At 41.2% G+C, this 14,257-nt stretch overlaps 1 protein-coding gene and 2 non-coding genes across 3 annotated transcripts in view; 2 read left to right on the top strand and 1 right to left on the bottom strand.

Annotated features, from left to right (window-relative positions):
• Positions 1 to 14,257, bottom strand: part of ccdc88b (coiled-coil domain containing 88B) — a 47,826-nt gene that overhangs the window by 20,655 nt on the left and 12,914 nt on the right. Inside the window, exons 7-17 of the mRNA XM_073486369.1 lie at positions 13,321 to 13,461; positions 11,408 to 11,553; positions 10,963 to 11,044; positions 9,747 to 9,905; positions 7,482 to 7,628; positions 7,218 to 7,362; positions 6,871 to 6,986; positions 6,525 to 6,593; positions 3,369 to 4,049; positions 2,643 to 2,822; positions 21 to 361 (exon numbers count right to left, since the gene is read on the bottom strand). Coding sequence (XP_073342470.1) covers positions 21 to 361; positions 2,643 to 2,822; positions 3,369 to 4,049; positions 6,525 to 6,593; positions 6,871 to 6,986; positions 7,218 to 7,362; positions 7,482 to 7,628; positions 9,747 to 9,905; positions 10,963 to 11,044; positions 11,408 to 11,553; positions 13,321 to 13,461 — 2,207 coding nt within the window. The remainder of the gene's footprint in view (positions 1 to 20; positions 362 to 2,642; positions 2,823 to 3,368; positions 4,050 to 6,524; positions 6,594 to 6,870; positions 6,987 to 7,217; positions 7,363 to 7,481; positions 7,629 to 9,746; positions 9,906 to 10,962; positions 11,045 to 11,407; positions 11,554 to 13,320; positions 13,462 to 14,257) is intronic.
• trnav-uac (transfer RNA valine (anticodon UAC)) lies at positions 5,361 to 5,433 on the top strand. The gene has a single exon. It is a non-coding gene; the product is annotated as a tRNA-Val (tRNA).
• On the top strand, positions 8,387 to 8,459 carry trnav-uac (transfer RNA valine (anticodon UAC)). Its single transcript has one exon. It is a non-coding gene; the product is annotated as a tRNA-Val (tRNA).

Here is a 14,257-nt window from a genome sequence, read left to right as displayed (position 1 = left end):
GTGAACAAGAGGGTGTGTACCTGTGTTCAGCGTCCAGAGCCCGAGCTCTCTGGTTGCTGTGCTCCAGGGCCAGGGTCGTGCTCGCCAGCTGCTGCCTCAGCCTCGCCGCCTCCCTCTCTCTCTGCCTCCCCTCCTTCCTTTGGCCATCCAGCTCCGACTGACAGACCTCCTTCTCCTGTTCCAGCCTCGTGGCCTCCAGCAGCGCCTGGTCTCGCGCCCGGGCCAGAGATTCGGCCTCTAAGGTGGCCTCGCGGAGCTCCGCCTCCAGCTCCTCCTCCCGACGACGAGAGGTCTCCAAACTCCGACCTTGACGTTCCAGCTCTGACCTGAGAGTCTGAACGGTGAGCTCCAACTGGTCACCCTGGCCAAAGAGACAAAATGGATGATTAACGCTTTTTGGTTCTTGCTATTCACTTTAGATTAGATTAAATCTATTAATGCCTAAATGGGATACTAGTTTAGCCTGCAATGCACAGCGGCAAACAACAAAATAGACACAAGTCAGACAGGTCACAATACAAAATATAGGCTATGAATTTTATTAATAGAAAAAGGCCAAAAATAAAAATGTAACAAATAAAACTGGCATTAAATAAATCTTAAAACATTAGTCAAAAATACCACCCAGAACACTTAAACAGCTTCTAAATCAAATATCTATCTTAGTCTCCCCTTTTCATCCTTCCTCTTTGTGTATATACACATGCTCACATCACATTCCTATTTATTTGCTTAATTTATTTGCATTATTTGTTATAGTTTCCCTGTCTACCTGTGTCTTAGTCTAACCACTTCAATTAATACTTACTGAAGTTTTTGTTTGTTTGTTTAGTTTGTTCTATTTTGTAAAAATGAAAAAAAAATAAAAAACAGCAGGCAAAATCGTGAATATTATTGCTTAAGTGCTGAAACTGTAAAAAAACTCAAGTTAAAAGAACAAAACAAAACAAAATACCACCCAGATCTCAAAACTTTTACGCAAAAATTTACCCTTTAATTTACAGACCGTGAACTACATAGTAATATGAAGAAATTACTGAGAAATAACAAAAAATTAAATCAGTTAAATCAAAATAATGACAAGTTAAAGTGGTAAAATTACCAGGAATTACCGTTTGGTTGGTAATTAAATGGAAATTAAGCAAACACAAGACTTATTATACTTTGGTGTCACTTATTGCATCGACAGGCTGTTAGGTAGGTAGGTAGTTAGGTAGGTGTGAAAAAAACATACATCTACATCCTCCAAAGTAGCACTTCTGCAGTATAAAAATACTATATTACACGTAAAAGTCCCGCATTAAAAATATCATCAAAGGAAATGACCAAATCAACATTTTTACATTTTTAGTCATACATCAGTACAGAGTCGTTCACATAACCCACACAACGACGAGGAAGCAAAGAGGAGGAGGATGTAGATGAGTTGTAATTTCCTATTTGGGTTTTATTCACCCCTACAGCTTCATGTTTCATTTAACACACGCTGTGATAATCTCCATTAATTCAAGTCTTCTACTCTGTGTTCTGTAAATGATAAAGCATTAAAACAACTTAAAAGTTACCAGGATAATAGCGCACCACTGCCTCTGCTGTAACATTTAGTGGACTTTTGTGTTTAGAAAATTAATGTTTTTGTATACTTGATGTGCTTATTTGAGTTCCACTTGCTCTGACATATATTAGTGCTCTAAAACAGCTTAATGTACTAATCCCAGTTTAATGGGATCATATAGTTGGTTGGCATCATAGCAAATGAAAACAAATCTATTTTCTCAGCCAGTACTGAGTGTATTTAAAAGATATGTACAGTAATGTCTCGCCGTACAGGTACAATATGCTTCTCTTCATAAAAAGAGGGCGGACAATACGGTAGAATATTACATCATGAGAAGAAGGATGGTGTACGCCTCCCTCTGAATGGGTATTCATGAATCCCTATTATGGTATTACTTTAATGCTGACTTAGCACTGCTCTTTGCCGTAGCTTGCAATTTCTCTGATGCCTTGCAATTTTACTGCAAATAGAGCTTTAACCACAGTATTCTGCATCACATTTTTTTCAGAAAATCTCAAAGATGTTTTCATCCTGTAACGTAGGGTCTGAAAAAGGTGTTTTTCATCTTGTTAAAGGCTTTAAAATACGTTATGCTGAGACCTGTACTGACAGGTTTCTTGTCAATATGTGAAGATCACCAGTCAAAACAGGCTCATTCTCTCAACACTGGTTGTATAATAATCTGTTGTTTTTTAGGCAGCAGCTTGAATCATCTGTTTCACTTCATGCTGTCAAATCCACCTCCTGCTGAACCATTTCTTCAAGCGATAATATAATTAGATTTCAGATACAAACGCGAGACAAAAGACGTTTATTTGGCGAGTGGAGCAGCTATCTGATGTGATGTATTTAATGTAACCAAGTAATTATTTAAAGAGATTACAGAATAATGAGATCAGCGACTGGGGATTTGAGTTGCATCATGAAAACTCTATTTCACTCAGTTTGTACATTTTGTCTTCTCCCTCGTCTATCTTCCCTCAAGTAAAATGACATCTGCCGTGGTCATGAAAATGTTTGGTGTCACAGCTGCATCGTGTGTGTGTGTGTGTGTGTGTGTGTGTGTGTGTGTGTACTGTTCAACCTTGCGCTGGGCGGTGCGCATGGCATCCATGGTGCTGCGTAGCGTGTCCCTGTCTCTCTCCAGCGCGGCCCGTTCTCCCTCCAGGGTTGCGATGACCGTGGTCTGCATCCTGTGGAGCTCGGCTTGGCTCCGCAGGCGGCACAGCTCTTCCTCCATAACCAGACCCTCCGACTGAAGAGCCTGAGAGAAAATGTAAGGATATGGAGCTCTTTCATAAGTCTGTATATATATATATATATATACATATGTATATATTTACTTGATGGGATATCTTACAGAGCTGGGGAGATAAAGAGAGGGGATGACATGCAGCAAAGGGCCACAGGTCAAATTTTAACACTGGGTAGCTGCGGTGCATGGGGCACACACTCTGCCAACTGTGCTATTGGGGCACACCTAAACCAGTAAACAAGCATTTTTGTCAGATAAAGAGGGTAGAAGGTGGACCCTAATACAAGAGACGGCAGGCAGGCAGATCAATGGAAGAGCATTCATTTAAAATAAACCCCAGGAACTGGTAAACAGAACAGATGGCTCGACAAAGACTGAATTGAAAACTGGACTTATTCTGTGTTCTGTGGCAAGTCGGAAGTCTGTATTTCCAACTGAAAATCTAAATGCGCCCCAGTGCTTTTGCGCTGGAAAACATGGACGCCCGCAAATCATTACCTAATTCTAAACCAGCTTTAAATCCATCCATCCATCCATCCATCACTCTGTCCGTACCTCTATCTGCCTGCGGGCGTCTCCCAGACTCTCGGCAGCTTTCTTCAGATGCTGCAGCTCGGCCTCCAGGACCACCAGCCTCTGCTCAGCCTCCCAGGTTTTCTTGCTCTGCTCTCCCAGCTTTGAGCGCAAATCCTGGGCCACCATCGCCTGTCTGTCAGCCTCCTCTTGGGCCTCCTGGAGCCGGAACGTCAGAAGCTCCACATCAGCACCAGACGGGGAACACACAGCCTGATCTGCAGCTGTATCCTCTTCTACACTGTTTGGATGATTTTGGATCTCTGAGCTTGTTGTTACCTCAGTCTGTTCTTTCTTTACTTTCTCCTTCCTCTCTTTGTCTTTCTGCCCTCCCTCTGCCTCTCCTCTCCTTTTGGACTCCTCATCACATGGTTCTCCTTTAACCCCTTGAAGATGGAGGACCTCTTCCCCAACTCCTGCTTCCCTGTGAGTCCCAATGATCTCTCCTCTTCTCTCCCTCTGCTCCATCATCCTCACCCTTCCTTCACCCTCTCCCCTGCAGGATTCGGAGCCCTGGACTCCTCTCTCCACCTTGTCTTCCTCCTCTCTGTCTGGCTTCCTCACTCTTTCCTCTTTGGTCTTGTCTTCTGGGTGCTGCAGTTTGGTCACCAGCTCTTCCAGGCGCTGCTTCAAAGTGGCATTTTCATTCTTCAAGTTTTGAAACTGGAAAAGTATAATAGGAGTACAAACAGAAGTACACGTTCAATGCTTTTCAAAGCTGAGAATCTCCTGCATTTTTGCTTCTGTTTGTCTTCCTTTGTACTGAACATGACTGAACTTGAATGTATTGAAACCAACTATTGTTCATCTTACATCCAAGTTCAATACAAGGAAGTAAAAAAAGTAGGAAAGAAATGAAAAAAAAAAGATAAATGCCAGCAGGGAAATGAGAGATTGATTTAAATGATTTGTGGTTGGTTATAAAAAATAGTGTACAAAGACTTTCCTCTACACACATAACCACAGTAAACTACAGTACACAGTTAACAGTCCAGACTGGGCAGCCTGTAAAGAAAGACAGGCAGCAGCTACCATGAATAATAGTACTGTATAATCCAGACAATATAAATAGTATATAATTAAAAAAGAAACATTTGGACAGCTGCACCGTCGCCAGTGTTTTCCATTGATCTGTAGATTGATCCATTACAAGCTCATTATCGTTAATTCAATACAGCTGATGCAGCTGCTGTAGATGTTTACAACTGTTTTAGGCAAGAAAACACATGTTCATCTGCTGCAGTGTTACACTCAGCTGTGGGCTCAGTTTTATCCAATCATGATATTATCATCCTGTATCTATATCATTATATTGCATATAATCATTTCTTCTTTTGTGATGTCAAAAATAAACAGGTTATAGAAAATAATTCTAACCAATTAATTTTCTTTTGACTAACTGGTAAGACAAAATAAGACAACAAATGACAACACAAAGGCATAATATATTTCTCATCTAATGCACCTGAATGTCTGATGTTGGTTTGTTATCCGGCATCTTGGTGCTTTAATTCATAATTGGTCATATTGGCATTTTTGCTGTAAATCTATTGTGTGTATGTATGCGTGGACATGAGTGTGTGTGGGTATGTACAACTATGTCACATACTCCCTTACTCTTTTCCCCATGCCCTCAGGCCCATTGTAACGTCAACATAATGTCTCCACATTGGACATTTTTAGATTATGTGCAATCTGATATTGCCGTGTTGGTGCCTAAACCCAAGCAGAGTATTTTTGCCGTCTAAATGTTGTCTAACCAGACAGAAAACTGAAAATAAATGGAAAGTAATAAGTGAACAGCATAATGTATGTTACAAATAAGGTTATGAACCCATCTCCTGAGTGAGAGTCAAGTATTCAACCCATGAAGTATCTTTCAGTGGGTGTTAGGTGGAGGGAATAGGAAATCAATAAAACAGAGCGATAGTTATTAACTGCTAGAAGTTGCCACATAATCTTCATGATTATGGAGGTTTCATAGTGTAGTGGTCATCACGTCTGCTTTACACGCAGAAGGTCCTGGGTTCAATCCCCAGTGGAACCATAGCTTTCACTCTCGCTGTCATTTTTATCCTGCTCACTGCGCATAATCATCAATATAAAACCCTGCATGTTGCTCATAATGAAAATATATATATAGCTAATGTCCATAATCCGTATATTCCATATTATTTATTTCATATCACTACTTGTACTGCTTACATACAGAACAGCTGCCTTGTAGACAAACTTTTATGGTGTTGGCCCTCTGTTTTTAAGATATATACACCTCCTTTCTTCTCACATGCTATTTAACAGTACAGTCCTGACCATTCTTTATTCTTTACCATTCTTTAATATCTTCAGTTGTTGTTGTTGTCCTCATTCATAGCTGTATGTTTATTTCTGTAAGTAAACCGAGAGCAGATGTGCAACAGGATTCAAATTCCTTTCTCGTGAACACATATTTGATTCTGATTCTGAATATTTAGTGTCAAGTTTAAATACCCAGGCTCGGGGAGAACAGAATACATGTAAAGGGATTACGTAATCAGGATCCAATGAAAGGTGACTGTATTCTAGTAGAGTTACAGAAAAAAGATTACTGATATATTCAGTAAAAAAGGGGCTTACTAACAGGATTACTATTTTAAAATAAAGAATGATGTACACATGACAACACTTCGCAAGTCCCCATCTTCATTAGTTTTACCTTATCTTCATCCGAGTTGATTTTTGTTTACTCTCTTTTGTACTATTTGTATATCCTCCAAGATATTGATGGTTTTGTATGGTCTTATCCTTAAATAAATAAATAAATAAATAAATAGGTTGTTTTTTGTACAAAGACTGTATTTTACTCAGATTTACTGACATTATCTCCTGGATATGATGTCTCTGTGTAACATCTGAAGTCAGAAGTGAAGTGTGTTCTTCAGCAGCCACATTATTAATATAGTTTAGAGTAATTTGCCCATTTTCTGCACGTGTTACAGGCATAAATACACGTCTGCAGCTCATTTAGATCAAGTAACGGATGCTTCGGGGCTGTTTTTGAATATGACAACCTTTTGTTGCTCCACATTGTATCTCACAAAGCCTCCCGAGTCTCCCAAATACCTTGTGTATTTCCTTTATACGTGTCTTTCAGCTCACCTCTCTGAGTGTGTTCTGGTGCTCCGTCTCCAGGCCAGCCAGCTCATCCTTTGCATCTGGAGAATCAGCCTGCAGCGAGAGGAGATGGATGTTTAAATCCTCCAACTGATGCTTACCTGCTTTCCATGCTTCATTTGCATCTACATACTGTAAGCCCAGATAGAGAGGAGCTTCATGTCTGACTTCAGAGATGCCAGGTGGACTTGAAGGGGACGTCTGCTGTTATTTTCATTAAACATTCTTGACTGGAATGGATATGTGCTGCTACAGTGCAGACAATTATGTCCTGTTATCTGTGATCTGCTCTAACGTTTAACCAGGGACAACAAAACCCCCGAACCCTGACCTCCTGCTGGGCCTGCAGCTCCTCCAGTCGTCTCTTCAGCTCTGCGTTCTCCTGCTCCGCTCCCAGCAGCCTCAGCGTCGAGGCCTCATCCACTTCCACACTCAGCGGCTTCTGATCTGAGACAGCGAGAGGGAGAAATAAAGAATAAAGGAGAAAGTAGATGACAAAAGAAGATGGAGAGAGGCGGAGAAAAAGAAATGGAGAAAAAGAGAAATGGATTTTAGAAGAGATTCACTCGGTTATTGTTGATTGATGACCTGTGGGCCGGTGTTGCCTCGACATATTTTATCTTATCAGTTAATTAAAATGTCTTAAATGACAAGGTGTAGAGAGGCAGGTGCACTGACCAATCAGGGTGCTCAGCTCCTCGTCAGAGTCCAGTTCTGATTGGAGGAAACGTCGGTGAGTGCTGTGGCCGTGCCTCAGGTCCGCCTCAAGGCTCATGTTCATCTCCAGCAGCTCGTCAACACGCTGCCTCTCGGTTTCCCGCTCCTACACACACACACACACACACACGCACACACCACATACACAGGTATTTTCACAAATGCCATAATAGTGCATGTGCAAATAAATGTCTTCACATGCTTAATAACACAGATCAAACCCACCGCTTCCACGTCTATGATTCTCTGACGCAGCAGAAGATTGTCCCTCTCGAGCTCCCTTAGCGAGGAGGAGCGCGCCCGTGCATCCGCCAGCTGTCCCTCCAGAAGAGCTTTGGTCTCCTGCAGCGCTGCACACAGCTGCTGCTGCTCCTGCAGGGGGCGCCGTGCACAGGGAGAAATGGAAACATGAAACTATACGATGAAGTGAATGAAGGTGGACATTCAGACCAGATGACATCATTTATTTAGGTGTCTTTTGAGAGCTAGTCAGTCTTTGATCAACATTGTCAACTTTGGCTTCAGCCGAGGGCAGAATCATCAGTAAATGTGGTGATTGGTGATTTGGCTTCAGCAGATAAAGTCGACATAGTCAGGATTTTAGGGATTCTGTGAGAAAGGGCTGGTTTAATTTACTTTGTTCTGTACCCACCTCTTCTTACCTGCTACACTCACTCGGAAACAGACAGACAGGGAGACTCAAATGGAGAGAAAAGGCATGTAAGTGTCTCGCATCTGCACAGAACATGCAGCCCTCTGCTTGGATTTTCTTAGTTTCTCTTTTTTTTTTTTTTGCTGTGTTTGGCAAACCAAACCAAAATGTCGATTTTTGACGTCCTGGGAATGAGACTCAACCCTTGATTGTCTTCCTGGCGCATTTACAAACAGCTCAGACAAATCCTTGTTTTTACTCAAGTATCTGTACTTCTACTTGAGTAAAGACAGTGTGAACTTTTGCCACCTCTGCTCTTTGTGTAGAAATCATTAGTAAAGCAGGACTTTTTTGGTGTAAATACAAAGCAAGGGTCACAACGAGGGCAGGATATGGAACCGAACATAGAGCTGGGTATTAGAGCTGTAGTGTCAGACGTTTGAAAAGCAAACGATCTTGATCCAAGTCCTCCTACAGAGGTTCTATAGTGTAGTGGTCATCACGTCTGCTTTACACGCAGAAGGTCCTGGGTTCAATCCCCAGTGGAACCACTGATCTTTCTTGCATTCTCACTGTAGGCTACTTGGTTTAATGTATGTGTATATAACTTTTCATATATTTACCACATGTACTCATTTGCCTTACTTGTGCTGCTAACATACAAAACATGAGTCTTTTACAAACGTTAATGGTGTGTGTACTGTGATGATGTTGGCCACCGAAAGCACTGAACATTGATCAGATTCTTTGTCTTGCTCACTTATTTATCCATTACTCTGTATTTTTGGATCTGATAAGGTTTTTTTTGTATTTTCTTTTTCATTTAGGCAAAGTTCACAGAATGTCAAGAAGCCAACAGTTGAGCCACGTTATCTAAACTAATTGATTTAGAGGTTAAACCTGAAGTGAGCACACACTAAATGTTGGTAATAACCTGTCTCATTATATTTTTTACCCCCTGAACCTTCTTGTAGTGATCTCTCTCTCTCTCTGTTCTCAGCTCTCTATAATTAATTTGGTGAGTACAATGTTGTTATAATGGAATTAGGTACTGGATTAAGAATAATGGCATATACTATGCAGAAAAGACCCTTTCAACATTAGCTCCTCTGGTTTTATCAACCACACAAAGGATCACTGTGAATTTGGGAAATTAATTATGAACCCAAACATGAGAGAAAATTCTCCCGCCAGCTAATTTGGGCTGTCACGGTGATGCAGCATGAAGGCGGAATAAATCAAATAAGACTGAGAAGGTGACAGCGAGGACACTGCGAGGTGTGTTACAAGGATACGAGCACATTTTCTGCCTCCGAACTGTTATACTACCTCAGAATAAATCTCATTTGGGTGTAAAAGCTCCAATAACTGAAGCCATACTCCTGCTCTTTGTCAATGAAGCGACTCCGGGCGGTAAATCCTGATGACATCACACAGTGTAATCTCATTCGTTGGCTTTGAGCTCCAGAGTTGTTCACACTCCCTCTTGATTGAAACGCTCAGGGCCGTGAGAGGCTTCTGAGATGAAATGGTACAGTACTTCTTTTGATAAAATAATAGCCACTCAGAGAAGGTTAAAAATGGGATTGTCTTGATGTGGACATATGAAGTCCTGGCTTTGTAAAAGTGTGTGTTTGTGTGTGTAAAGGCTCTGTGAGTGTGTTTGATTCCAGTGTGTAACTTTACTGACGGAACAATTTGAATGTATTTCATGGTGTAGATGTTGCAGTGCTGCTTGTTTTCTTTCTAGTTTAAATGATTTATTCAAAAGTGTGCATGGAGAGCTGTGCTTTTTTAGTATGTGTGTGTGTGTGCGTGGTGCAAATGTGTGTGCGTACCTTCAGCTGAGTGCGGGTTAGCTCCAGGCTGCGCAATCTGTGTTTACAGCTCTGAAGCTCAGTCTGGAGCTGCTCAGCCCGTGAAGCTCGCTCTCGGGCGCAGTCCAGTTCATCCCGCAGTGCACGCATGCCCCTCACCTCACCCTGCAGAGTACGGTTCTGCACACACACACACACACACACACACACACACACACACACACACACACACACGTTTATATACCAGTGGGGATGAGGTCAGAAAAGGCTGTCAACAGATCGGGGATGTGCAGCAAAGCAAATATTGACAAAGTGTAATACAGGATGAAGGAAAGGTGTGTGTATGTATGTTTTTTGTGTGTGTGTTTACACAGCTTATGAGGTTGAAATGTCCTCACAAGGACAGGAAGAAAATTAAAAACCTGTTGCTGTATTCTTTTTCTACGAGCTCTTAGTTTAAAGTTTATATCAGAACTAGGTCTAGGTTAAGTTAAGGGTGGAAATTTAAATGAAGACACCCCCGAAACACACACAAATTTTAATGTAGTGCCAAATACTGTCTCCAATCTAAAAGGTCAGAGGTCGACTTCATCATAATATTCTGCAAAAAATGTTCTGGCCATTATTCAGTGCCAGAGCTCAGGAAAAGAAACTTGACCGGTGTGACGAGGCATAAAACCGCGAGGCAGTAAGTGTAGTTGTGCTTAAAATGCTTATTGTTGATATACACCAAAGCACCAAGGCAAAATCCATGTATGTGAAATCCTGCTTGGAAATAAACCTGATTCTGATCTGCAAGTGTATTTCTAAGTAAATTTAACTCAATTTAAAAATACAAGTAAATGATTGAAGGAAGGCTTTTTCTCAGTGGGAGCATTATGAGCTCACACTTCCATGTCTATAGTTCTGTGCTGGATTGTTTCTTTCAAGTCGAACTGAAAGGGAAGTGTGACAGTAATGTTCTTCTGGACAAAACTGCAGTTGGCTGCAATGTGTGTAGTCTAATTTCTGCTAAATACATAACCTAAGAGGGATTTACTTATTGGCTGTTAAAAGCCACCTGTGTTTTGAGCTCTTGGCTGTGCTCTAATGTTTTCCAGCCTAATATACACCCTGTTAGAGCTGTTGCCAAACTAGTCAAGTTTTATGCCTGACAGTCTTTCTGTGAGACCCAAAGAGAGGACTTCTCCTCCTCTCCTACAGAGGAATCCAGCAGTGTAAATCAGACTTCATGTACCTCTTTCTGAAGTTTCTTGAGTTGCTCCTCCATGGTTTGAATCTCCTGATTATAATCCAATATTTGATCCCCTTTATCCTCCCTAAAAAACAAGTCAAACATTAAACCATCAGTACCAGAAAGGCAATTCTTAAATCAGTATTTTTGTGCTGATTTTATTTTATTTTTTACATTAGCTTATATGTTTGCTAGAAAATGTGAGAACACATATATATCCAGAAATTATAATTGGCCATCAGTGATCTTTATGATTCAGTCTATATTAATACACTATGTGAACTGCATTAAAGCAGTGGGTATCTGATTTGTTTCTTACTCGTTGCTGAGTAACAACTCACAGTTTTGTGTGCTGTGTGACAAAATCATGTGCACTTTTTTAGTCTTGACCTTTATCGCAACTTTTCTGAAGGTTCTTATGAGTTTTCTCCATCACACACACACTCACAGTTGTTGTTTAAGGCGCCGAAGTTTGGCCTTGCTGTCTGCCAGCTGGAGCGCCAGACCTTGGGGTGGCTCCTCGCTGCGACTACCCAGGGCCGTCGTGGTTGTGTCAGCCTGGCCCTCCCGGTCCCGACACAGCTCTGCCATCCTCTGGGAGAGAGGGGGGAAGAGATGGGGCGATAGATGTGATGAGGGACAAAGAGGACGCAGGCAATTAAATATTTGGAGAGAGATAAAGAGAACTAAGAAGAGGTTGGAAACATAAAATTGATACTCAAAAACTTTTTAGTTTAGTCAGTTTGGTCAGTGAGTAATAAAGAATAACTCCACAAATTTTACACATTAAAGTGTGTTTACAGGTTTTGGGGAGTTTTACTGCATATGTGAAAAAAGCAGTATAAAGCATCCAGAGGAAGCTGCATGTAATCTGATAAATTGCCTGCAGTGATGTCACTCAGTGGCTGAGCTTCTACCTCGGTAGTGGCTCAAGAATAAAAATTCAGAACAGGTGCCCTTATCCAGCTCAGACTGGTAACAGATGTAAGTGGAACCTCAGTGGATTTAAGGGTGACAGAGTCATATTTAGAAAAGAAGATGATATACGGGGTAATAAATAAATAAAAAGCACTGACCCTCGTAGGATATCTCAAAATACTTTCACTATAGTCCTTTATTCAGACATTGGAGGTGGACATGCACCTAATCTTTCTTATATTGTTATTATTTAATTAAAAAAAAAAAGATGCAAAACTTCTCCTGTCAACCTCAAATCCCACCATATACTTGTGTTTTCTGAAATTTAATCTATCCTACAGTCTCAGTTGAGATACCATTTTAATATCAGCTTTTGTTGGCTACACGGCAGAATCATTGCAGCTGTGAGCAGTGAAGAATGGCAACAAACTGAATATGAGATCTGAGCAGCATGAGATATGAAATGTTGATCAAATATGTGACTCAATTACGCCACGATGAAACAAGTGCTGCACTTACTTATGCATGTCCTAATTTTCAGTTAATTAAATTTTATGACTTCATAGAAATAAACAGATTTTTCTCATTATCGTGGTGCTGCTATGTTTGACATAAATGTCAGACATGCATCAAAGGTCCTCAGCAGGAATTGAAAATTGCTGTTGTACTCTGCGGTGTGTGTCCTTAAACCACAAAAGATTTATGTTTAAATTATGAAAGGGACAAAAACATCTGTGGAAGTTCATGCAATGTATAGATAACAACAGCACTGCTAGCTACGTGTGTGTGAACAGATGTAGAAGGTAAACATAAAAGTGATAAAGCAGTTTAGTGTCTCTTTATGGCCAATAAGGCAATTTCCAATCAGCTGTATTATTCAATAAGTCGGGCTTGAATGCTTCTCCATAGCTCCTCTCATTCGTGTGAACATCATCAGATGATTTAATAGAATATTGCAAAATTTTAAGAACATGTCTGTGAACATGTCACATACACTAAATCACTGTCTTACTAAGATTTAGATGAGAAAATTGATACTACTCTCATGTCTGTTTGGTAAATATTAAGCTACAGCCAGCAGCCAGTTAGCTTAGCTTAGCATAAAGACTTAAAACAGGGGGAAACAGCTAGCTTGGCTCTGTCCAAAGGTTTAGAAAATCCATCTACAAGCACCTCTAAAGCTCGCTTATAAACAGTTTTGTGTCGCATATTATTACCTTGTATAAGAGGACAGAGGGAGACATAATGCAGTTGAAAATGTAATATTACTTTGATAAAAGTAAAAGTGACCCATACGAATAGTACTTGAATAAAAAGTATAAAAGTATAAGTAAAAGTATCTGATCTTAACTTTAACTTGACCCATATTTTAGCGTACATAAGGTGAAGTACATGTGGTTACAACAATCTCAGTGCATTTTAAAATAATTTGTGCATGTGTACCTCCAGGTGTGTGTCTCTCTGTGCCAGCAGACTTTGGATCTGTTTGGCCATGGAGCTGAACACCAGCTGCAAGTCTGCACCTTCATCCTCCACCAGCTCCTCCCAGCGGAGCGGCAGCACAACGCGAGGATCCTGAGTCACCTGCAGCAAGGACAGTTTATCAGCTCTCTATGATAAGATCAATGGGCGTCTGGGAAACCTGACACAAAATGGCAGATCTGGCGACAAACAATCCAGTCAGTGTGAAGGCTGTGTGAATACCAAGCAGAGATGCAAAAAAAAATAAAAAATCACACATATGTCGGGGAAGTGTGTCCAAAGATGCCTGACTAATGCGTGTGAAACTAATGATCATGTAGACAGGTTTGAAATGTCCTCGGGTGGAAGGCATATGAAGAGCGAGCAGGGGGTGCATCCATCCACACAGGAAGAGCACCTCTCACCTCGGTGATTTATGAGACTGAGGAAGCTGGCACCAAAAAAGCTTTTGGGCAACATGCTGCTACTGTAATTCAGACACACTGGTATGCAGCATGCTGTTTTCGTAATGCCGGCAATTATTCACGGGGGGCATTTTTAAAAGAGTACAATTTGGCATTTGGGCTTTATTGGAGAGGAAAGCGGAGCATGGCAGAAAAGAGACGAGGGAGAGAGGATGATTTGACAGAGGTGGAGGTGGGGAGGTGGACATGAGGGGTGGAGGATCCATCCCACGGTGGCAGCAAGGGGCACCCAGAGGTCCTTTAAAGGCTGCCAGCAGAATAACAAGTAGCTCATTTTCAGACTCACTTGAAGCCCCAGTAGAAGGTATAATAGTTTCTTCCCTGTGTGTCTGCAGGCCACACAGTGAAGAAATTCTTTGATCAATCATATTTAGGAACAAAAATCCTCTTAGAAGTGTCTCCCCTGGATAAAATCGCCTCATACTGGTCAGTTG

This window comes from Pagrus major, chromosome 18 (genome assembly GCF_040436345.1).
Source record: "Pagrus major chromosome 18, Pma_NU_1.0".
Classification (NCBI taxonomy): domain Eukaryota; kingdom Metazoa; phylum Chordata; class Actinopteri; order Spariformes; family Sparidae; genus Pagrus; species Pagrus major.
The sequence above is the reverse complement of the archived record's forward strand: the minus strand, read 5'-3'. Positions and strand labels throughout refer to the sequence as shown.